Genomic DNA, 23,859 nt, shown 5'->3' on the forward strand with positions numbered 1-23,859 from the left:
CTCATATACATGCACATACACTTACCCCTATGAACACACACGCACACCCTATCCCTATGAGCACATCCGAAAGACTGAGCCGGCATATCATCTTGAAAAAATAGTACACGTTGCTCCGTTGTGTTGGAATGTAAAATGGAAGGTAAATATTCGAATTATCTCCTAAAAAGGTAAATATTCGAAGATTGATTAGTATATAACATTAAATAGCATTTTTATTCTTTCCTTATTTACCTTCAATATTTAAGTGCGCTATAATCTCTTCATAGTTACCCGCAAAAGAAATATCTTTCCTAATTTTTAGACATAAATAAATCCCTAATAGCCCTGCACAATCATTAACATATTCTACTTTTTCTTTGATAAAAAACATGTTTACTTTTTTTGCGGGAATTTTAACATATATATTACCTTTTTTTTTGACAGGTTAACATATACTGTATATATTAGTACCTCACAAGAGGTAATACCGTAATAGTAATGTTAGCCATTGAATCACACAAAAATGATGGCTCGCATGGATTTGAACCATTTTTTAAAAGCTCGTCTTAGAAAGGCTAATCCCTCTGAAAGGGAGCGGAGGGCATAACAAATTGCAATGTATAAATCGGATTATAGGAACCATGGCTGACCGACGGTCCAATAGAAGGTCTCTGTATACTGGAGTATAGTGAGTATATAACATTTTAAATTTGACGCGTTTGCTGATCAAAGGCGGTCCAAAAAGTTACACACAAAATGCTATACTTTATACTCGAACAAGGAGAAGGCCGATGCACCACGAATCCTTATAAGGCAACCCTGGCGAACCTTTCCAGCCAAACACGCATTGCTTGACGGAGCAGCCTCCCCACCACCACCGCCGCAACACGAGGAAAGCAAAAGCAGAGCCAAGCTCCAGCCTACAGCCTACAGCTAGCCAAGGCAGCGCGCACTCGCACTCGCACGCACGGGCCGGTGAAGAGGAAACACAATGATCGCCGCTTTTCTCCTGCTCGTGCTCTGCTCGCTGGCCCCCGCCGCCCTCTCCGTCCCGCCCCGCCCGCCGGTGCGCTGCGGCGGGGGTGGAGACGGCGACGGCGACGCGGGCTGCGTGCTCTCGAACGCGTACGGCGCCTGGTCGAGCGACCGCGCGGACTGCCCCGTGGCGGCCGTCACGTACCCGGCGTCCGAGCGGGACGTGGTCGCGGCCGTCGCGCGCGCCAGCGCGGGCGGCATGCGGGTCAAGGCCGTCAGCGGCTTCGCGCACACCATCCCGAAGTTGGCCTGCCCCGGCGAGAACGGGAACGGCAGCGCGGCGTCTCTGCTGATCAGCACGGCCAGGTACGCCGGCGTGGAGGTGGACGCGGGGGCGCGGACGGTGACCGCGGACGCCGGCGCCCCGCTGCGGGCCGTGATCGACGCGGCGGAGGCGAGCGGGCTGAGCCTGCCGGCGTCGCCGTACTGGGAGGGGGTGAGCGTCGGCGGGGCCGTGAGCACGGGGTCCCACGGCAGCTCGTGGTGGGGCCAGGGCGGCGCCCTCCATGATCATGTCGTGCGGCTCAGCCTTGTCGTGCCCGCCGGAGCGGCCGACGGGTGGGCCAGGGTGCTGCCGCTCGCCAAAGGTGACGCGCTCTTCCCCGCCGCGCTCGTCTCGCTTGGCCTGCTCGGGGTCATCTCCAAGGTTAGTATACTGAACTACTGATCACTACTGTACTGTGCCCTCGATGTGAACTTCAGAAAAGGACCAAGAATGATTGTCGAGCGTGTGCCGTAGTTCAGACTTCATGCATGGACTACATTTTGTTGTACTTGTCCCACTAGCCTGTCGGTAAAATCTGACATGTAGTACGGTTTGTACTCTGGCGTTCTATTTCGTACTGCTAGAAAGACAAGAAAATCTCATGTATGTGCTACCATGCTTTAGCTGAAAACGCTGATTCTGAGCTTTTGGTACTTACAAACATGTGATGTACTGGCATAGATACACAATGACAGAAGACAAAAACAGATTTAATATGTGGCATATGTTAAATGTGATAAAACGGATGGAAAATCTCTTAAATGGGGGCAAATCCTGTAAACAAAATGTCAGAAGAGAGGGTACAAATTGAAATTAACTCTATTATCAATATGAAAGATGTAACATAATAAATCAACTCAACTATACTGTTTCTTCTCAGAAAATAATATGGATTCTTTGATTGCAATTTTGGTCCTGTGAGAGTTGGAATGACCCGTGTGACGCATACTAGTCCAAGTGGCCCTGGAAGGCCGTACTAACTCTTCGATTAGCAATTGAGTGCGGCCAACCACTAATGCTTTCTTGACTAGATGAAGCATGAAACATCACCAGATCTAGATCCTAATCCGAGAGAGACAGGTAGTACATGTTGTTAATACACAGTTGCCTATTGCCGCCGAAATGTTGAGTGGCAAATGCTTTGCTGTCGCTATGAATGCAGTGCAGAAACTTTCAGCAGAAAAACAATGTAACATGACAACTCTGAAAAGACAGGAAAAATGCATGCTTGCACGCATTGTCATCCTGAAGAGGTCACATGCTCAGATGCAAGTTTTGTTTTACTCATGTTTCATCATGTCCAACTCCCGACTGATGCATGGAATGATGGAAGATATACTGTTGGGGCGCAACTGCAGGTCACTCTGGCGCTGGAGCCGAGGTTCAAGAGAAGCGTGACCTACGACTACAGGGACGACTCCACCTTCCAGGACGACTTCGCGGACCACGCCGCGCGCCACGAGTTCGCCGACATCGCCTGGTACCCGTCCCAGCACCAGGCCGTGTACAGGCTCGACGACCGCGCGCCGCTCAACGCCACCGGCGACGGGGTCAACGACTTCATCGGCTTCCGGTCCACGCTCATCGCGGTCTCTCAGGGGGTCAGGGCGCTGGAGACCGCGCTGGAGGGGTCGAGGAACGTCAAGGGCAAGTGCGCGATGGCCACGGCGGAGATCGCGGCGAAGCGGCTGATCGGCAACGGGCTGCGCAGAAAGGACGGGCAGCTGTTCACCGGCTACCCCGTCGTGGGGTTCCAGGGCAAGATGCAGACGTCGGGCTCCTGCGCGCACTCGGCGGCCTCCAGCCCGCTCAAGGCGTGCGCGTGGGACCCCAGGTTCAAGGGGCTCTTCTTCTACGAGAGCACGGCCGTCTTCTCGCCGGCGCGGTTCCGGTCCTTCATCCTCGACGTGAAGAAGCTGCGCGACCTCGACCCGGACAACATGTGCGGCGTGGACGTGTACAACGGCCTGCTGGTCCGGTTCGTGCGGAGGTCGGAGGCGTGGCTGGGCCAGCCGGAGGACTCCGTGGTGGTGGACTTCAACTACTACCGCGCGGCGGACCCGTCGGCGGCGCGGCTCAGCCAGGACGTGTGGGAGGAGGTGGAGCAGCTGGCGTTCGTCAAGCACGGGGCGCGGCCGCACTGGGCCAAGAACAGGATGGTGGCCTTCCGGGGCGTGCAGGGGAAGTACCCGGGATGGGCCAGGTTCGCCGCGGCGAAGCGGCAGCTGGACCCAAGGGGACTGTTCGACAGCCCGTGGTCCGACGACGTCGTCGGCGGCAAGGAGCTCAGCAAGGACGATGGGTGCGCGCTGGACGGGCGATGCGTCTGCTCTGAGGACAGACACTGCAGCCCGGGGCAAGGGTACTACTGCAGAACGGGGCTTGTGTTCACAGAGGCCAGGGTATGCAGATACTCTGCCTCGCAGCTTGTATAGGACATGCACCCTCTGTTCCTAAAAACAGAGATAGTACTATACCACTTCTGTTCTAAGTATATTTTTCTAAGTGGCCTGAATTTTAAGTTTGGGTCAGTCGATTTCTTGACCGTTGATTCTGCTACGTTGTGCTGTGCTTTTTTTCGGGGCTGTTCTATGAGCAATTTTTTTAGGGAGCAATTAACGAACAAGTACTCGTTCGGGAGCCCCGCAAGGTCATCTGGGATGGGCTGAGAGCGCCCACTTGGCGTGCTCTCAGCGGCCGCCACATGTCGTGCTCTATGTGCTCCCTCTTATTTTTTGTTTTTTGTTTTTCGCACGCGTTTTTGGCTTTTTAGATGATTTTTTTTACTTTTCGGTTTTCCACCGGTGTTTCTGAGCTTTTGAAAAAAAATAAAAAAACATTTTGCGCGAAAAAATGAGTTTTTTTGCTTCCGCAAGAGGCACGGCCATGCCTATAGGAAACGAAAAAAATGTTGTGTTTTCCTTTCTTTTTACTTTTACGAGAGGCACGGATTTGCTTCCGTGAGGGGCATGGATTTAGTTCCGCGAGAGGCAAGGCCGTGCCTCTAGGAAACAAAAGAAATGTGTTTCCTTTTTCTTTTTTACTTCCGCGAGAGGCACGGCCGTGCCTCTAGGAAAAGGAAAGGAAACACATTTTTTTTCCTTCCGCAAGAGGCATAAATTTGTTTTCATGAGAGGCATGATTGTGCCTCTCGGAAACGAAAAAAACACACTTTTTTGACTTCCGCAAAAGGCACGGCCGTGCATCTTAAAAAACCGCATTTCCCCCTTCCGCGAGAGGAACGGGTTTACTTCTAGTAGAGGCACGGATTTGATTCCCCAAGAGGCGCGGTCGTGCCTCTTTTAGAAAGGTAAAAAAAAATGCTCCCGATTCGATTTTTTTGTCCGGTCTTTTTCGTGAAAAGAAGTTCGTCAAAAACTATCAACATGGGATCTAGTTTTAAGATCTCGACGCGAGGAATTCAACAGTGAAAACGATTCGAGATTTGGACGCTACAAAAAAAAGGAAAACTCACAGGTTGCAACAAGTGGTGCACATGCAGTGCGTCACTTGTCGCAACCTGGGGAGGTGGGAGTACCCCTTACAAAGATTGCTTCTTAATTAGTGATTTCATTTTTTGGGGTGTTCTAAGAGCTATATTGGACTGCTTTTTTTTTACTAACCACATGTTTGGGCTAGTATATATGCTACCGGGTGAAGCCCAATTATTTGTAGGCGGCTGCTGGGCGCCGGTGCGCCGGCCGAAAGTTTCGGCCGGTCGAGCCCCAGCCGTTGGATGTGAGCCGCGCAACCTTTGAATTTGGTCAAAAAAAAAGAAACAAAACGCCGCAGCAGCTTCTTCCTCGCGTGGTCAGGCTAGATCCGCATCTCTCGCTCGGAGGAGCGCGGCGCCGCGCCTCCTGCTCCCTTCAGTGGCCATCCTCGTCGCCGGGCCCCACCCCTCGCTGGCCTTCCTCATTGCCGGTCCTCGCCCTCGCCGGCCGTCCTCGCCGTCGCCTCGACCCATGCAACAGCTCTACCTGCGGCTGCAGCTCTCGACGACGATGGTTGTAGCTCCGCCGCCACCCTCGCCGTTGATGCTGGCTGCAGGGGATTGCATCGACGACGGCCGCCAGTTAATCAACGCCGTTTGAACGGATGTAGCAAAAAACTTCACCGGTAGTAGCAAAAAACAACTACGGTTGCAGCAAAAAACGTCGTCGCGAGGTCGCAGCGGTAGTAGCAAAAACCTTCGGCAATAGTAACAAAAACCTATTATGGTTGCAGCAAATCGCCATTGCCGCCGTCGCGAGGTCGCAGCTCCGCCTTGATCGATTTAGCAAAAAACTTCGCCGGTAGTAGCAAATCTAACTACGGTTGCAGCTTTTCCTTGTTGTGCAGTGCCATTGAAGCTTTTCTGTATCTATGGTTGAAGCTTTTTTCAACAGTTGTTGAAGCTATTCTAGGTGACGGTTGCAACACTTGTATACGTGTGTGGATCCGGCCATGGCGACAGGCAGCCATGGCATCTCCTTGCTGGTTCCAGCATTCTCCCAGGACATTTTCAGACCCCGTGGCCACCTGTGGTCACTGTCGTCAGGCCCCAGTTGCCATGGTGCAGCGCGTGGTCACCGCCATGGGTGTCTCCGACCGCCGGCGAGGGAGCGCCTGGCCGCCGGCGATGGAGCTCGTAGTGGCCCAGTCACAGCACGCAAAAAGGAGAAATGCATAAAACAGAAAAACAAAAAACAAAAACAAAGGGAAGGAGGGGTGAGCGGGGGTACAAATAAGGGAAACGTTTTGGAACGGCGCACCGGCCGAACTTTCAGCCGACTCGTACGCACGCTGGCCCAACGAGTGCACACAGTGGCCCCGCGCGACTGCCTCCTTCCCGACGCGGCTCTGTCCCCTACCTCCAGTAGTATTTTTCTTCACGCGCGTGCATCCCCTTCTGCCCCCTTCCCCCTCCTTTTTGCGTGTCGTGACTGGTAAATATATACGCATAAATACTACTCCCTTCGTTTCTAAATATAATTTTTATAAAGATTCCACTATAGACTACATACGGAGCAAAATGAGTGAATCTACACTCTAAAATGCATGTACATACATTCGTACGTGATTTATAGTGAAATCTTTAAAAAATTTATATTTAGGAACGGAATGAGTATTCATTATGCCGTACCGTGTGCTTTTTTCTCTCCCACCCCTCCTTTACTTCATGCCGAGCGCGCCTGGCTCACAGTGTTGTCTAAACGGCCCGGCCTGATTCAGCCTAGATAAACATGTATGTTTCTCTTTTTTCTTTATTCCTAAAGTTTCCAAAATCATATCTCACTCATTTTAAATCCAAATCTAGTGATTTTTTTTTCTAAATTCAAGCTTTCTTCAATGACACCACTTCTCTAAATTTTGGGGTTTCCTGTATATTTTCTTATTTTCCTTTTTTGGCGATTAGTTATTACTCGGAAACAGATCTGTACCGGAAATAAGGTTGTTGCGGTTGGAAATATTGTTGTATGGAAGCAAATTGCATGAGGCCTTGTTAAATAGATGTACCGTGATTTCACTAAAAAAAAGATGTACCGTGATTTATGGGAGTAGTTATCAAGGAAACTATGAAGAGATTAACGAGACTTCTTTCTCTTTTGAGTTTTTCTGGCGGACCTGTCGCGCAAGATCTTTGGTCTTCCCCTGAAACCGATGAAAAAAAGAAATTATTAGTGTAATATTCTCCATGCAAACTAACTAATTTGATGTGATCATGCATTGGGTTTTCGTAGCGCTTGCGTTTCCTACCCCCTCCCCACTTCTATATAAGGGCGCCACCCACCCCGGCCATTCCCCGTTCCCATCACGACCACCGTCACCTACGCGTATCCTACCTCTTGGGCTCGAGCGAGAGCGCGGTTGGTCGTTCCGGCGAGATGCAGATCTTTGTGAAGACCCTGACGGGGAAGACCATCACCCTCGAGGTCGAGAGCAGCGACACCATCGACAATGTCAAGGCCAAAATCCAGGACAAGGAAGGTAGGTCGATTTGTCCTTTGCTTCGTCTCCCGGCTGATCGATGTGCCGGCCACTATCATGGCCGCCATTTCTCCGGCCGCGTTTACTAAATGCATATGCTTTGCGCTGAGTACTTGTACATATTTGTCGTGAGTGCAGGGATCCCGCCGGTGCAGCAGCGGCTGATCTTCGCCGGGAAGCAGCTGGACGAGGGCCGCACGCTGGCCGACTACAACGTCCAGAAGGAGTCGACGCTCCACCTGGTGCTGCGCCTCCGTGGCGGCAGCCGCGGCGGCCGCCCCACCTCTATCCCGCCCAACCTCCTGCAGCTCGCGCTCAAGCACAACGAGAAGAGGATGGTCTGCCGCAAGTGCGTATACGATCGACCATTGCCGTGCAATTGAGTTCACGCGTGCGTGCCTATGACTGATTCTGTTGCTGTATTTTCTTGGTTGCAGGTGCTATGCGCGCCTTCCCCCCAGGGCTACCAACTGCCGCAAGAAGAAGTGCGGCCACACCAACGAGGTGAGCTAGCGTAGTATAATCAACTTATGCTGTGTGTTGATGCCTTGATCTGATGTACTGTATTAATTTTCAGCTGAGGCCCAAGAAGAAGTTTGTTTGAGCGAGCGAGAGAGCAATTCTGCTTCGTCTGCTATTCTTTCGTTGGCGTCGTCCGGCATGGACCAGCTGAATAAATCGTCTTAGCATCGTGTCCGTGTCACGGTTTTAAGTTTTTTTTAGGGTGTCAGGGTTTTAAGTTGAGTCGATCGTTAGTTTCATAGTCAAGTTCAACGCAATATAAAATGTCAGTCCGGATATTGTAATCCTTCGCAACCTGTTTTTTTCCTTCTTCTTTTTCTTCTCAGTTTTATCATTCACCTTCTGACGCAATCGGCCTGCTACAACAAAATCCGAGTTAAATTGAGATGTAATTTTAATCCATGACAAATTATCATTGAAGCATTCATCCCTTTATGGTAAGTCACCTATTAATCTATTTGAAACTTGATGATTTAAAAAAAACAATTTCCCGAATAATTAACTAATATTATATGATAGAGCCCTGTATGGCATGCAATTTTATATTGTTTAACTTGATAATGGAGTTGCTGACCAGGAACAGTTGGACAGAACCCGAATAACCCCCCACACACAAATAACGATAGATTCCGAATAAGATCAGATACAAATTCTAAATGGGGAAACATCAAAGTATGTCTAGTCGAGAAAATCCATATAAGGAGACTGCTACATGAAGAAATCTTCCACTTCATGAATTGCTAAATTTGCTTTTTAAATAATTTTCTTGCAAATGGATTAATTGGACTAGACGACTAGTTACCCCATTGTGTAAAACAATGTGCAGTAACCTGGACTGTAGACGATACCCAGTGCATTGCTGCCGGAATTACTTGAAATTATGTTAATGGGATATGGTTGCATGAACATTTCTTGGATTAATAATACTAAAGATTGAAACAAAAACTCATGAAATTCATTGTATTTAATAGTTTTTTGGAGTAAGTAAATAATTCCACTTAGGGGGTCTCATTAGCCCTACATGAATAGTCAATAAATCCCAAGGCGGTTAAAGAAAACGAACCTAGAAGGAGAATCAAAGCAGAGGGTAACGAGCGCAAGATCATGCCCTAACTGTCTAATCGGAAGTCATCCCAGTCTCCTAAAATGTGTTTTGAGATCAGCAGTGTCACTAAGCGATGGTGTATTTGTTCGGAGGGCGGATGTGAGGAGCGGATCAAGATGATAAGACACAAGACAACGGATTTCCCCACATTAGGGCCCTTTAAGTGGAGGTAAGACCTTACTCCTACCTTTGATGGTTGTGTTGCTCGAGTGCTTAGAATAATGACATGACTGAATAGAGGTAAAACAAGCTCAAATGACTGAGACATAGATATCAATTGAGATAGAAGAATGACTAAGTAGCAGTACATATAGCAAAGTGGCAAACTACCTTTAGAAAAACATAAGCGAGGACAAAGCTAAACTAGCATGCACAACGGAAATGCAAAGTACTTCCGAACAATCACAGACAAAGAAGACGGGGAGAAGATCTTCGAGCACATGCAAATTATAAAAGTAAATGAGATTGGACAAATAGAACCCGTAAGCTCGACGAAGACAAAGATTTGCTCGAGCGGTTCGAGTTGATGGCACAACTCTGTGTCTTGTTGGAGGCGCTGAGACTTAACTCAAAAGAAAGTCTTCACCCTAAAACTTAAACTCCACCCGACCTTCACATACTTGTTCTTTGGCAGTTCACATCACTCTTGGACGCTTGAAATAGACACCTAACCGTCTAGTGGATGCACACTCCACAAGAGTAAAAAAAGGTTAAGTCAAACTTCGATCAAGTTCTTTAATGATGCTCAATCATTTAGCACTTTTTAGGCTCTCGGTCTCTTCTCTCTTAGGATCCTCAATTTCTAATCGGGAGGATGATCAGTCAACCATCTGAGTTTCAAGTGGGATGGCTATTTATAGAGAGACATCATGAGGGCCTATATGACTGTTGGAGGCACTGGCCCAGCAAAGTACACGCAACATGTGACGAAACGGCCGGATTTCCAATGCAGCCAACAGACTAACTTACGTAACAAGTAAATCAAACTCCTATGGGAGGATTTTTCACCTACGATGTCTCAAAGAACTTCATCTCACACACCATAGAGAAACAAACTACATCAAAGAGATTTCAAAGTTTTCACTCAAAGAAATAGGTTTGGATCGAGCATACACAGAAGACCTAAATCTCAACTTTCACTTAGACTCACCTTAATATATAGTACAGTTTGCCCTATGACTCAATAAGAAAAAAATGGAAGACAAAGTCTTCACTATGGCTTCATTTTTCTTGCTGCCAGTTAATTGTTCCTCAAATAGGCATTTTGAATATATTCATTGTCACCAAAAAATTTTAGGGGTCATAACTCTCATGTTAAACCAAATGTTGAGGGGATTTCACTTGTCTATACTCACAAACACATTAATTAGTTCCCTAACTGTTATGGCATTAATCATCCAAAACCCTCTAGGAGGCACTAGACACACTTACAGGGCAGATGTCCCACTCTATAGAAAGGGTCGGACCATCTGAGGCAGGTCGAACTATCGGAGTAGTCGGAACATCCGAGGTGACTCTGAGGGGTGTCCGACATGCACGAGGAAGTCCGGGACAAACTCGACACCAATAAAATTAATTTTTTGGCTCAAAATCCAAGGAAGGAAAAAATTGGTCTAACTCCATTCAATGGAAGGTAGGTCAACTAGTTTTGCATGAGATGTATGGATCAAAACCAACCAATACTCACAAAATCCAACAAATCACTCAAAATTGACTTTGGGCTCTTTGGGGAAATTTTTGAATTTGGGAAAGAAAAATCAAAGCAAGGCTAGCAAATGGAGGGAGGGCAGTTCCAAGTCATGGAAACCTTGCTCATGTTACCAAATGATATGTGGCAAGCCGTTGGGGGCGATCTTCATGATTTGGAGGTGCATTTGAGGAAGAACACAAAGAACACAGGGGAAAACGAGAAGAAACGCAAGGGAAACATGAACATATCAACATACAAGATGCAATACAAGATACACGTAGATCATAAGAGATAGAGGGAGTAAGATATCATTTCCCCCAAGTCCTAAGACAAGGAGGGCTTGAATTCCTTCCATGGTGAAATATTCACTTGTAGGTTCCTTTGTACTCCGCGGAGTCTTCAGCTCACAAGGTGGTCTTGTTCTCCATGAGGAGCAACCCCTAATGGACTAACCCACTAGGAGAGGCAGATGAGCTAAGCTCTGTATATCAACATGAGTTCTAGTCTTGGCTAACCCTACATCTAGGAGGGGGAATATATAGATCCATCCATGAAGGAGTAAGTGAGGAAGGTAAAGATAGATGAGTTGGGCCCATACATGTGTCTGTAGGTAGGTCGAATAGTCCGAGTAGGATCGGACGGTCCGGGCGGTGGGAACATCCGGGTCATATCCGGGGCATGTTCGACCAGGTCCATGGGCATTGCAGTAAGGTCGGACATGTGTCAGAGGATGCTCGGAGGGTGTGGTATGTTGGAGGTTATGGGCAATGTCTGAGGGGGTCCGGAAGGGTTGTAATAGAGCTGGACCATCCAAGGTATTTCCAACTTGACTGTTCTCCTTCGGGCACCGCCTTCGTGCTACATGCCTTCATCCTCGCGGTTTCTTCTTCACCTCCATGCTTCCCTTTTGGATGTTGTAACCATTCTATTGTGCTTGACTTTCTTCAGGCATGTGTGATGTCTGAGTCAAATCAAATCTGAAGGTGCCCCAAGGCACAATGACAAGTAGTATACCATCTCTGAGAAAACCAAGTATACATCGGTAAGGAGAAGACTACACTTTATATGTATGATGTGAAATATGTGTGTGTCTCTTGACGATTGGGCATTTGACATGGTAATTACTCTAGGATGCTCCACGTCACTAAAGTGGTGTAATTACTAAGCCGTCAACGATACCTGGCGAAAACTGATAGTGAATCCGAGTGTGCATAACATTTTATTTTTATTTTTTTCTATCCCAAATATATGCATGTAGATGCCCATGTGGTTAGGCTATGACTGTATACACTATTTGAAAAGAAAAAAGGGAAAGCAGGTGCTTGTGCTATCAAGCTTGATATGGCAAAGGTGTATGATAGGGTACAGCGGTCCTATCTCCGAGCAGCTTAGTTAAAACTTGGGTTTGCAGATAAGTGGGTTGAAAGGGTGATGGCCTGCGTGGAGACAATATCCTTCTCTGTCCGTGTGAATGGGGCATTTTCAGACTCTTTCAATCCCTTGAAAGGTATACGCCAAGGCGACCCAATTTCACCTTACTTGTTTCTTCTATGTGCAGAAGGTTTAACTTGTTTGCTAAAGTCGTATGGTTCTGCTCATTTACGAAAAGGAATCAGGGTTGGTATCCATGCCCCTTGGGTTTCCCACCTGCTTTTTGCGGATGACTGTCTAATCTTTACTCAGGCAACAAGTGAAGGTGCAGCCAGACTTAATGAGATTCTAGAAACATAGAGAGAAGGTTCAGCAGATTTCTGAATAAAGCTAAGTCGGCCATATTTTTTAGTGCAAATTGCACCGAAGAGATGAAGGCAACAACACATAATAGTTCAGGGATTGAAGTAGAAGCGTTTATTGAAAAGTATCTTGGGCTGCCCACAGCTATTGGTCGCTCATCTGAGAGTCAATTTGAGCACATTGTCACGCAGATCAAGAAGCCGGTTAATGGGTGGGCTCCAAAACTGATGAGTAGTGCAGCACGAGAAGTTCTAATCAAGTCCATATGCCAAGCAATCCCTACCTATTCAATGGGATGTTTTAGACTATCCAAGAAGACCTGCAAAAAGATCACAAGTATTGTAGCAAGATTATGGTGGGGGTGATAAGAAGAAAAAGAAAATGCATTGGAAAAAGTGGCAGGACATAGGTATCCCAAAATGTGAGGGAGGAATGGGCTTTAGAGATTTTGGCCTATTTAATCAAGCCATTTATGACCCACAAGTATAGGGGATCTATCGTAGTCCTTTCGATAAGTAAGAGTGTCGAACCCAACGAGGAGCAGAAGGAAATGATAAGCGGTTTTCAGCAATGTATTCTCTGCAAGCACTGAAATAATAGGTAACAGATAGTTTTGTGATAAGATAATTTGTAACGAGCAACAAGTAACAAAAGTAAATAAAGTGGAGCAAGGTGGCCCAATCCTTTTTTTAGCAAAGGACAAGCCTGGACAAACTCTTATATAGAGAAAAGTGCTCCCGAGAACACATGGGAATTATCGTCAAGCTAGTTTTCATCACGTTCATATGATTCACGTTCGGTACTTTGATAATTTGATATGTGGGTGGACCGGTGCTTGGGTGCTGTTCTTACTTGAACAAGCATCCCACTTATGATTAACCTCCATTGCAAGCATCCGCAACTACAACAAAAGTATTAAGGTAAACCTAACCATAGCATGAAACATATGGATCCAAATCAGCCCCTTACGAAGCAACACATAAACTAGGGTTTAAGCTTCTGTCACTCTAGCAACCCATCATCTACTTATTACATCCCAATGCCTTCCTCTAGGCCCAAATAATGGTGAAGTGTTATGTAGTCGACGTTCACATAACACCACTAGAGGATAGACAACATACATCTCATCAAAATATCGAACGAATACCAAATTCACATGACTACTAATGGCAAGACTTCTCCCATGTCCTCAGGAACAAACGTAACTACTCACAAAGCATATTCATGTTCATAATCAGAGGAGTATTAATATGCATAAAGGATCTGAACATATGATCTTCCACCAAATAAACCAACTAGCATCAACTACAAGGAGTAATCAACACTACTAGCAACCTACATGTACCAATCCCAGACTTGGAGACAAGAATTGGATACAAGAGATGAACTAGGGTTTTGAGAGGAGATGGTGCTGGTGAAGATGTTGACGGAGATTGCCCTCTCCCGATGAGAGGAGCGTTGGTGATGACGATGGCGACGATTTCCCCCTCCCGGAGGGAAGTGTCCCCGGCAGAACAGCTCTGCCGGAGCCCTAGATTGGTTCCGCCAAGGTTCCGCCTCGTGGCGGCGGAGTCTCGTCCCGAAAGGTTGCTTAAGATTTTTCTTCGGACAAAAGACTTCATATAGCAGAAGATGGCCACCGGAGAGCTAACATGGGGCCCACGAGGCAGGGGCGCGCCCAGGGGGTAGGGCGCGCCCCCACCCTCGTGGACAGGTGGTGGCCCCCCTGATGTATTTCTTCCGCTCAGTATTTTTTATTATTTCCAAAATAACTTTCGTGGAGTTTCAGGACTTTTGGAGTTGTGCAGAATAGGTCTCTAATATTTGCTCCTTTTCCAGCCCAGAATTCCAGCTGCCGGCATTCCCCCTCCTTATGTAAACCTTGTAAAATAAGAGAGAATAGGCATAAGTATTGTGACATAATGTGTAATAACAACCCATAATGCAATAAATATCGATATAAAAGCATGATGCAAAATGGACGTATCAACTCCCCCAAGCTTAGACCTCGCTTGTCCTCAAGCGGAAGCCGATAACGATAAATATGTCCACATGTTTAGAGGTAGAGGTGTCGATAAAATAAAATACGGACATGAGGGCATCATGATTATTCTCATAACAGCAACATAAATGGATATTGTCATATGATTTCTTATGCTCAAGTAATAATCTATTCACAATGCAAGTATGAATCAGAAACTTTATTGAGAACTAACAAACTATAATCTCAGTCATTGAGCAATTGCAATTTATCATAACATCAGAAAGAGTCTATGTCAGAGCTTTCTAGCAAGTTCACATACTCAACTATCATTTAGTCTTTCATAATTGCTAACACTCACGCAATACTTGTGGTTACGGAGTTTTAGCCGAACACAGAGAAAGATAGGGGCTTATAGTTTCGCCTCCCAACCTTTTACCTCAAGGGTAATGTCAACAATAATAACTCATGCTAACTTACATCCAATTAGATATATCTATCAGGATCTTTCCAACACCTGTGCTTGCCAAAGGATAAAATGTAAAAAGGAAAGGTGAAGATCACCATGACTCTTGCATAAGGTAGAAGATAATAATAGAAGATAGGCCCTTCGCAGAGGGAAGCAAAGGTTGCCATGCGCTTTCAGGGTTGGATGCACAAAATCTTAATGCGAAAGAACGTCACTTTATATTGCCACTTGTGATATGAACCTTTATTATGCAGTCCGTCGCTTTTATTTCTTCCACATCACAAGATCGTATAAAGCTTATTTCCTCCACACCAATCAATCATACATATTTAGAGAGCAATTTTTATTGCTTGCACCGATGACAACTTACTTGAAGGATCTTACTCAATCCATAGGTAGATATGGTGGACTCTCATGGCAAAACTGGTTTAAGGGTTTTGGAAGCACAAGTAGTATCTCTACTTGGTGCAAAGAATTTGGCTAGCATGAGGGGGAAAGGCAAGCTCAACATGTTGGATGATCCATGACAATATACTTTATCTCAGATATAGGAAAACATAACCCATTACGTTGTCTTCCTTGTCCAACATCAACTCTTTAGCATGTCATATTTTAATGAGTGCTCCTAATCATAAAAGATGTCCAAGATAGTATATTTATACGTGAAACCTCTCTTTCTTTATTACTTCCTATTAATTGCAACGATGACCAAAGCTATGTTTGACAACTCTCAACAAATTTTAATCATCATACTCTTTCTATGTGAAGTCATTACTCTTAATAAGATCAATATGATCTCTTTATTTATTTTTATTCTTTTCTCTTTTCTTTTATCCACTCAAGATCATAGCAAGATAATCAAGCCCTTGACTCAACACTATTCTTTATTATATAGCTCATGGACTCGGTTACATAGAGGGATCATAAAGCAAAACTCAAAACTAGATCATGCCATAAACTTTATTCTACTAGATCAACATACTACTAAAAGGATCGAACTAAGAAAAATGGTAAAGATAGGAGTGTGATGGTGATACGATACCGGGGCACCTCCCCCAAGCTTGGCAGTTGCCAAGGGGAGTGCCCATACCCATGTGATTACGTTTCCTTCTTCGGGAATGGTGATGTGATATTCTTGGCGATAATGCCCTTCAGGATACGATTCTCTTCCTCTAGCTTATTGAGTTGCCGCTTGAGATCCATTATATCCTTACGAAGCTTCCCTATAACGGCTAAAGCTCCTTGCACCCAAGGATGCTGCATAGCTACGGGAGAACAACTGACACTCTTCTTCATATTTTCATAAGAAAGAAATCTAACATTGGAAGGGATAACCGAGTTTGGAATAGCTGAGCTCTGTAGTTCCCCCATCGTGAACCCAGCTCGGAAGTGAGAAGTGACTTCTTGATCCTCCATGGCATCTATCCTCATCAAATCAGCCTCCATCTCTTCCTCCGTTGTTGGCCCAAAGTGGTCAGCATCGCTGTTTGTCCTTGGTCTTGATGCCGGATGAGACACGCGGCTCTCTCCGACTGACTCTTGAGAAGATATCTTGCTCTAATCGGCAGCAGCAACAGCTCGAAACAAGAACAGAGGATATTTGCGTGATACAGGAGTCAAAACCTCCGGGAGATTATATAATGAATTTTTACCGACCAAAATACGTAACGTGCAAGAAAACGGAGTCCGGAGAGCACATGAGGTGCCCACGAGGTAGGGGGCGCGCCCTCCACCCTCGTGGGGCCCTCGTGTCCTTCCCGGACTGCTTCTTATTTTTCTATTTTTCTAAATATTCCAAAACGGAGAAATATTGCCCTAAAAACTGTTTTGGAGTCGGTTTACTTACCGTACCACATACCTATTCCTTTTCGGAGTCTGAAACGTTCCGGAAAGTGTTCCTTATGTATTCCTCCGGGGTTACAGTTTCAATAACATTGGTTTCAACATTTATAGGATTACCTGAGATATAATGTTTGATTCTTTGACCGTTCACCACCTTCGGATTTGTGCCTTCGAAGTTATTGATTTTTATGGCACCGGAACGATAGACCTGCTCGATAACGTAAGGGCCTTCCCATTTAGAGAGAAGTTTTCCTGCAAAAAATCTTAAACGAGAGTTGTATAGCAATAAATAGTCACCTACATTAAACTCACGCTTTTGTATCCTTTTGTCATGCCATCTTTTAACTTTTTCTTTAAACAATTTGGCATTCTCATAAGCTTGGGTTCTCCATTCATCAAGTGAGCTAATATCAAATAACCTCTTCTCACCGGCAAGTTTGAAATCATAATTGAGCTCTTTAATAGCCCAATAAGCCTTATGTGCTAGTTCGAGAGGTAAGTGACATGCTTTTCCATAAACCATTTTATACGGAGACATACCCATAGGATTTTTATATGCAGTTCTATAGGCCCATATTGCATCATCAAGTTTCTTGGACCAATTCTTTCTAGATCTATTAACAGTCTTTTGCAAAATTAATTTGAGCTCTCTATTACTCAATTCTACTTGACCACTAGACTGCGGGTGATAAGGAGATGCAATTCTATGATTAACATCATACTTAGCAAGCATTTTACGGAAAGCACCATGAATAAAATGTGAACCACCATCAGTCATTAAATATCTAGGGACTCCAAACCTCGGAAAAATAACTTCTTTAAGCATCTTAATAGAAGTGTTATGATCAGCACTACTAGTTGGAATAGCTTCTACCCACTTAGTAACGTAATCAACAGCAACTAAAATATGTGTATATCCATTAGAGGCAGGAAAAGGTCCCATATAATCAAAGCCCCAAACATCAAATGGTTCAATAACAAGTGAATAATTCATAGGCATTTCTTGACGTCTACTAATATTACCAATTCTTTGACATTCATCACAAGATAAGACAAACTTACGGGCATCCTTGAAGAGAGTAGGCCAATAAAAACCGGATTGCAATACCTTATGTGCAGTTCTATCTCCAGCGTGGTGTCCTCCATAAGCTTCGGAGTGACACTTGCGTAGGATCTGTTCCTGTTCATGCTCAGGTACACAACGTCTAATAACACCATCTACTCCTTCTTTATAAAGATGTGGGTCATCCCAAAAGTAATGTCTCAAATCATAGAAAAACTTTTTCTTTTGCTGGTATGTGAAACTAGGTGGTATAAATTTAGCAACAATATAATTAGCATAATCAGCATACCATGGAGCAGTACGAGAAGCATTTATGACATTTAATTGCTCATCAGGAAAGCTATCATCAATAGGTAGTGGGTCATCAAGAACATTTTCTAACCTAGACAAGTTGTCTGCAACGGGGTTCTCAGCTCCCTTTCTATCAACAATATGCAAATCAAATTCTTGTAGCAAGAGAACCCATCTAATAAGTCTAGGTTTAGCATCTTTCTTTTCCATAAGATATTTAATAGCAGCATGATCCGTGTGAATAGTTACTTTAGAATCAACAATATAAGGTCTGAACTTATCACAAGCAAATACAACTGCTAAGAATTCTTTTTCAGTAGTAGCATAATTTCTCTGAGCATTGTCTAGAGTTTTACTAGCATATTGAATAACATTTAATTTCTTATCAACTCTTTGCCCTAGAACAGCACCTACAGCATAATCACTAGCATCACACATAATTTCAAAGGGTAAATTCCAATCAGGTGGCTGAACAATAGGTGCAGAGATCAATGCTTTCTTAAGTATTTCAAATGCTTCTACACAATCATCATCAAAGACAAATGGTATATCTTTTTGTAATAAATTAGTCAGAGGCCGAGAAATTTTTGAGAAGTCCTTAATGAACCTCCTATAAAAACCGGCGTGACCAAGGAAACTTCTTATACCTTTGATGTCCTTGGGACATGGCATCTTTTCAATAGCATCAACCTTGGCTTTATCAACTTCAATACCTCTTTCAGAAACTTTATGCCCCAAGACAATACCTTCATTAACCATAAAGTGGCACTTTTCCCAATTCAAGACAAGGTTAGTTTCTTCACATCTCTGCAAAACTCGATCAAGGTTGCTCAAGCAATCGTCAAAAGAGGATCCATAGACGGAGAAGTCGTCCATGAAAACCTCACAAATCTTTTCACAAAAGTCAGAGAATATAGCCATCATGCATCTTTGAAAGGTAGCAGGTGCATTACATAAACCAAAAGGCATACGTCTATAAGCAAAAGTACCAAAAGGGCAAGTAAAAGTAGTCTTTGATTGATCATTGGCTGACACAGGTATTTGAGAGAAACCAGAATAACCATCTAGAAAGCAAAAATGTGTATGTTTGGATAATCTTTCTAGCATTTGATCGATAAAAGGTAAGGGGTAATGATCCTTTTTAGTAGCCTTATTTAATTTGCGGAAATCAATTACCATCCTATAACCTGTAATAATTCTTTGCGGAATCAATTCATCTTTATCATTAGGAACTACGGTAATACCTCCCTTCTTAGGGACACAATGGACAGGACTTACCCACTGACTATCAGCAACGGGATAAATTATACCTGCCTCAAGAAGCTTTAGTATTTCTTTTCTTACCACTTCTTTCATCTTAGGATTCAGCCGTCGTTGATGATCACGAACTGGTTTGGCATCTTCTTCCAAATTTATTTTATGTTGACATAGAGTGGGACTAATGCCCTTAAGATCATCAAGAGTATATCCAATAGCAGCACGGTGCTTCTTCAGAGTTTTCAATAATCTCTCTTCTTCATGCTCTGAAAGGTTAGCACTAATAATAACAGGATATATCTTTTTCTCATCAAGATAAGCATATTTAAGAGTATCAGGCAATGGTTTAAGCTCAAACACGGGATCACCCTTGGGTGGAGGAGGATCCCCTAGGATTTCAACAGGCAAATTGTGTTTCAGGATGGGTTCCTGTTTAAAGAATACTTCATCTATTTCCCTTCTTTCATTCATAAACATATCATTTTCATGGTCTAGCAAATATTGTTCTAAAGGATCACTAGGAGGCACGGCAATGAAGCAAGACCAATAATTTCATCCTTACTAGGCAATTCCTCTTCACGGTGTTGTCTACGAAATTTAGGAAAGTTAAACTCATGAGACATATCACCTAGACCAATAGTAACAATATCCTTTTCGCCGTCTATCTTAGCATTAACGGTGTTCAAGAAGGGTCTACCGAATATAATGGGACAAAAGCTATCTTGTGGGGAACCAAGAACAAGAAAATCAGCAGGATATTTAGTTTTCCCACACAAGACTTCAACATCTCTAACAATTCCCATTGGTGATATAGTATCTCTATTGGCAAGTTTAATTGTGACATCAATATCTTCTAGCTCAGCAGGTGCAATATCATGCATAATTTCTTTGTATAAGTCAAAAGGTATTGCACTAGCACTAGCACCCATATCACATAAGCCATGATAACAATGATCTCCTATTTTAACAGAAATAACAGGCATGCCTACCACAGGTCTATGTTTATCTTTAGCACAAGGTTTGGCAATTCTAGCAGTTTCCTCACAGAAATAAATAACATGCCCATCAATATTATCAGACAGGAGATCTTTAACAATTGCAATATTAGGTTCAACTTTAATTTGCTCATGAGGTGTATAAGTTCTAATATTGCTTTTACGGACCACAGTTGAAGCTTTAGCATGATCCTTTATTCCAACAGGGAAGGGTGGTTTCTCAACATAAGAAGTAGGAACAATAGGATCATTATAAGTGATAGTCTTTTCTTCAACTTTAATAGGTGCAGCTACTTTTACTTCTATGGGAGGATGATATTTAAACCACTTCTCCTTGGGGAGATCAACATAAGTAGCAAAAGATTCACAGAAAGAAGCTACCATCTCAGAGTCAAGTCCATATTTAGTGCTAAATTTACGGAAAACATCGGTGTCCATAAAAGATTTAACACAATCAAACTTAGGTGTCATACCTGACTCCTTACCTTCGTCGAGATCCCAATCTTCAGAGTTGCGTTTAATTCTATCCAATAAATCCCATTTGAATTCAATAGTCTTCATCATAAAAGAGCCAGCACAAGAAGTATCGAGCATGGTGCGATTATTATCAGAAAGCCGAGCATAAAAACTTTGAATAATTATTTCTCTTGAGAGCTCATGATTGGGGCATGAATATAACATTGATTTAAGCCTCCCCAAAGCTTGAGCGATGCTTTCTCCTTCGTGAGGCCAAAAATTATATATATAATTGCGATCACGATGAACAGGATGCGTAGGATAAAATTTCTGATGAAATTCCAATTTCAATCGTTTGTAGTTCCATGATCCCGTATCATCACATAGCCTATAACATGTCAATGCATCTCCCTTCAAAGATAAAGGGAAGACCTTCCTCTTAATAACATCACCGGGTATACCTGCAAGCTTAAATAATCCACAAACTTCATCCACATATATTAGGTGCTCATCAGGATGCTTTGTTCCATCTCCTGCAAAAGGATTAACTAGCAGTTTTTCTAACATACCCGAAGGAATCTCAAAGTGAATATTTTCATTTTCATTTTCAGTAGGTTCAGTCGGTTGAGGAGCAACTCTTTGCTCTACTGGTCGGGGTGAAGATACCCCGAACAAGCCCCTCAGAGGATTACTTTCCATAGTAACAAGTCATAGTAAATTTCAGCACACTATATAAATTTTTCCTTACCAAATTCCACCTACCAAAGGAGCTTCACTCCCCGGCAATGGCGCCAGAAATGAGTCTTGATGACCCACAAGTATAGGGGATCTATCGTAGTCCTTTTGATAAGTAAGAGTGTCGAACCCAACGAGGAGCAGAAGGAAATGATAAGCGGTTTTCAGCAAGGTATTCTCTGCAAGCACTAAAATAATAGGTAACAGATAGTTTTGTGATAAGATAATTTGTAACGAGCAACAAGTAACAAAAGTAAATAAAGTGCAGCAAGGTGGCCCAATCCTTTTTGTAGCAAAGGACATGCCTGGAAAAACTCTTATATAGAGAAAAGCGCTCCCGAGGACACATGGGAATTATCGTCAAGCTAGTTTTCATCACGTTCATATGATTCGCGTTCGGTACTTTGATAATTTGATATGTGGGTGGACCGGTGCTTGGGTGCTGTTCTTACTTGAACAAGGATCCCACTTATGATTAACCTCCATTGCAAGAATCCGCAACTACAACAAAAGTATTAAGGTAAACCTAACCATAGCATGAAACATATGGATCCAAATCAGCCCCTTACGAAGCAACGCATAAACTAGGGTTTAAGCTTCTGTCACTCTAGCAACCCATCATCTACTTATTACTTCCCAATGCCTTCCTCTAGGCCCAAATAATGGTGAAGTGTTATGTAGTCGACGTTCACATAACACCACTAGAGGATAGACAACATACATCTCATCAAAATATCGAACGAATACCAAATTCACATGACTACTAATAGCAAGACTTCTCCCATGTCCTCGGGATCAAACGTAACTACTCACAAAGCATATTCATGTTCATAATTAGAGGAGTATTAATATGCATAAAGGATCTGAACATATGATCTTCCACCCAATAAACCAACTAGCATCAACTACAAGGAGTAATCAACACTACTAGCAACCTACAGGTATCAATCCCAGACTTGGAGACAAGAATTGGATACAAGAGATGAACTAGGGTTTTGAGAGGAGATGGTGCTGGTGAAGATGTTGATGGAGATTTCCCTCTCCCGATGAGAGGAGCGTTGGTGATGACGATGGTGATGATTTCCCCCTCCCGAAGGGAAGTGTCCCCGGCAAAACAGCTCTGCCGGAGCCCTAGATTGGTTCCGCCAAGGTTCCGCCTCGTGGCGGCGGAGTCTCGTCCCGAAAGGTTGCTTATGATTTTTCTTCGGACGAAAGACTTCATATAGCAGAAGATGGCCACCGGAGAGCCAACAGGGGGCCCACGAGGCAGGGGGCGCGCCCCCCACCCTCGTGGACAGGTGGTGCCCCCCTGATGTATTTCTTCCGCTCAGTATTTTTTATTATTTCCAAAAATAACTTTCGTGGAGTTTCGGGACTTTTGGAGTTGTGTAGAATAGGTCTCTAATATTTGCTCCTTTTCCAGCCCAGAATTCCAGCTGTGGGCATTCTCCCTCCTTATGTAAACCTTGTAAAATAAGAGAGAATAGGCATAAGTATTGTGACATATGTGTAATAACAGCCCATAATGCAATAAATATCGATATAAAAGCATGATGCAAAATGGACGTATCAGCCATGTTGGCTAAACAAGGGTGGAGGCTATTGACTAATCCTGACTCACTTTGTGCAAAGGTGCTCAAAGGCCGATACTACCATGATTCAGATTCTTGGCAGCAACAAAAAAGAGGAACTCTTCTCATACTTGGAGGGCAATACTACATGGGAGAGTATGTCTGAAACTAGGGCTGATTAAACGTATTGGGAATGGAGCGAGTATTAAGATGTGGGAGGACCCTTGGATACCCTCCAATCACGGCTATGGTCCAATTATTCGGTTACCGGGGGTTGCATGCACCAATGTGGAGGAGCTTATTGATCATGAGAATAATAGTTGGGATCTTAATGTCTTGGAAGCAAACTTTGTAGCACCTGATGTGCAGGCCATTGCTAAAACGCCCATAGGTAATTGGGGTGAAGATTGTTGGGCCTGGGAGTTGGAGAGAAATGGTAACTTTTTTGTTCGATCGGCGTATAATTCTGAGCACAAGCACGAGACATTCCTATGAACCGTCTTCGTCAGGAACAGCAAGAAATGCCTTATGGAACATACTATGGAATATATCGGTACCACCAAGAGTTAGGAATTTTTGGTGGAGAGTTATCAAAGGATTTGTGCCCTGTAAATCTGTCCTACTTACTCGACACATAGAAAAGACCCCATTCTGCGACCTATGTGTCAAGGAGGAAACTATAACCCATGCCATGTTCGAATGCACTTGGGCGAGACTCTTCTGGAAGGAGATGAAGACCATGATGCAGATAGAAATCTTAGTGTTACATCCACAATTGTGGGCTTTAGATTTGATTGAAGGAAAAATGGGATTGGACCATTTTGTATGCATGGGCGGTATGGTCTGAAAGGAATGCTCGTACTCATGGTGATAAGGGAAGATCAGTTCAAGCTTCT

At 44.1% G+C, this 23,859-nt stretch overlaps 2 protein-coding genes across 2 annotated transcripts; both read left to right on the forward strand.

Annotated features, from left to right (window-relative positions):
• The first annotated feature begins 767 nt into the window (after nt 1-767).
• Nucleotides 768-3,841, forward strand: LOC123144060 (L-gulonolactone oxidase 3). The gene is made up of 2 exons (XM_044563078.1): nt 768-1,663; nt 2,641-3,841. Exons 1-2 carry the CDS (start codon nt 974-976, stop codon nt 3,715-3,717), a joined length of 1,767 nt encoding a protein of 588 aa, XP_044419013.1. The 5' UTR covers nt 768-973; the 3' UTR covers nt 3,718-3,841.
• Nucleotides 3,842-7,081: 3,240 nt separating this feature from the next.
• On the forward strand, nt 7,082-8,099 carry LOC123144061 (ubiquitin). Its single transcript, XM_044563079.1, has 4 exons — nt 7,082-7,252; nt 7,391-7,601; nt 7,690-7,756; nt 7,830-8,099. Exons 1-4 carry the CDS (start codon nt 7,150-7,152, stop codon nt 7,854-7,856), a joined length of 408 nt encoding a protein of 135 aa, XP_044419014.1. The 5' UTR covers nt 7,082-7,149; the 3' UTR covers nt 7,857-8,099.
• Nucleotides 8,100-23,859: the final 15,760 nt, after the last annotated feature.

Source organism: Triticum aestivum, chromosome 6D (assembly GCF_018294505.1).
Source record: "Triticum aestivum cultivar Chinese Spring chromosome 6D, IWGSC CS RefSeq v2.1, whole genome shotgun sequence".
NCBI classification, from domain to species: domain Eukaryota; kingdom Viridiplantae; phylum Streptophyta; class Magnoliopsida; order Poales; family Poaceae; genus Triticum; species Triticum aestivum.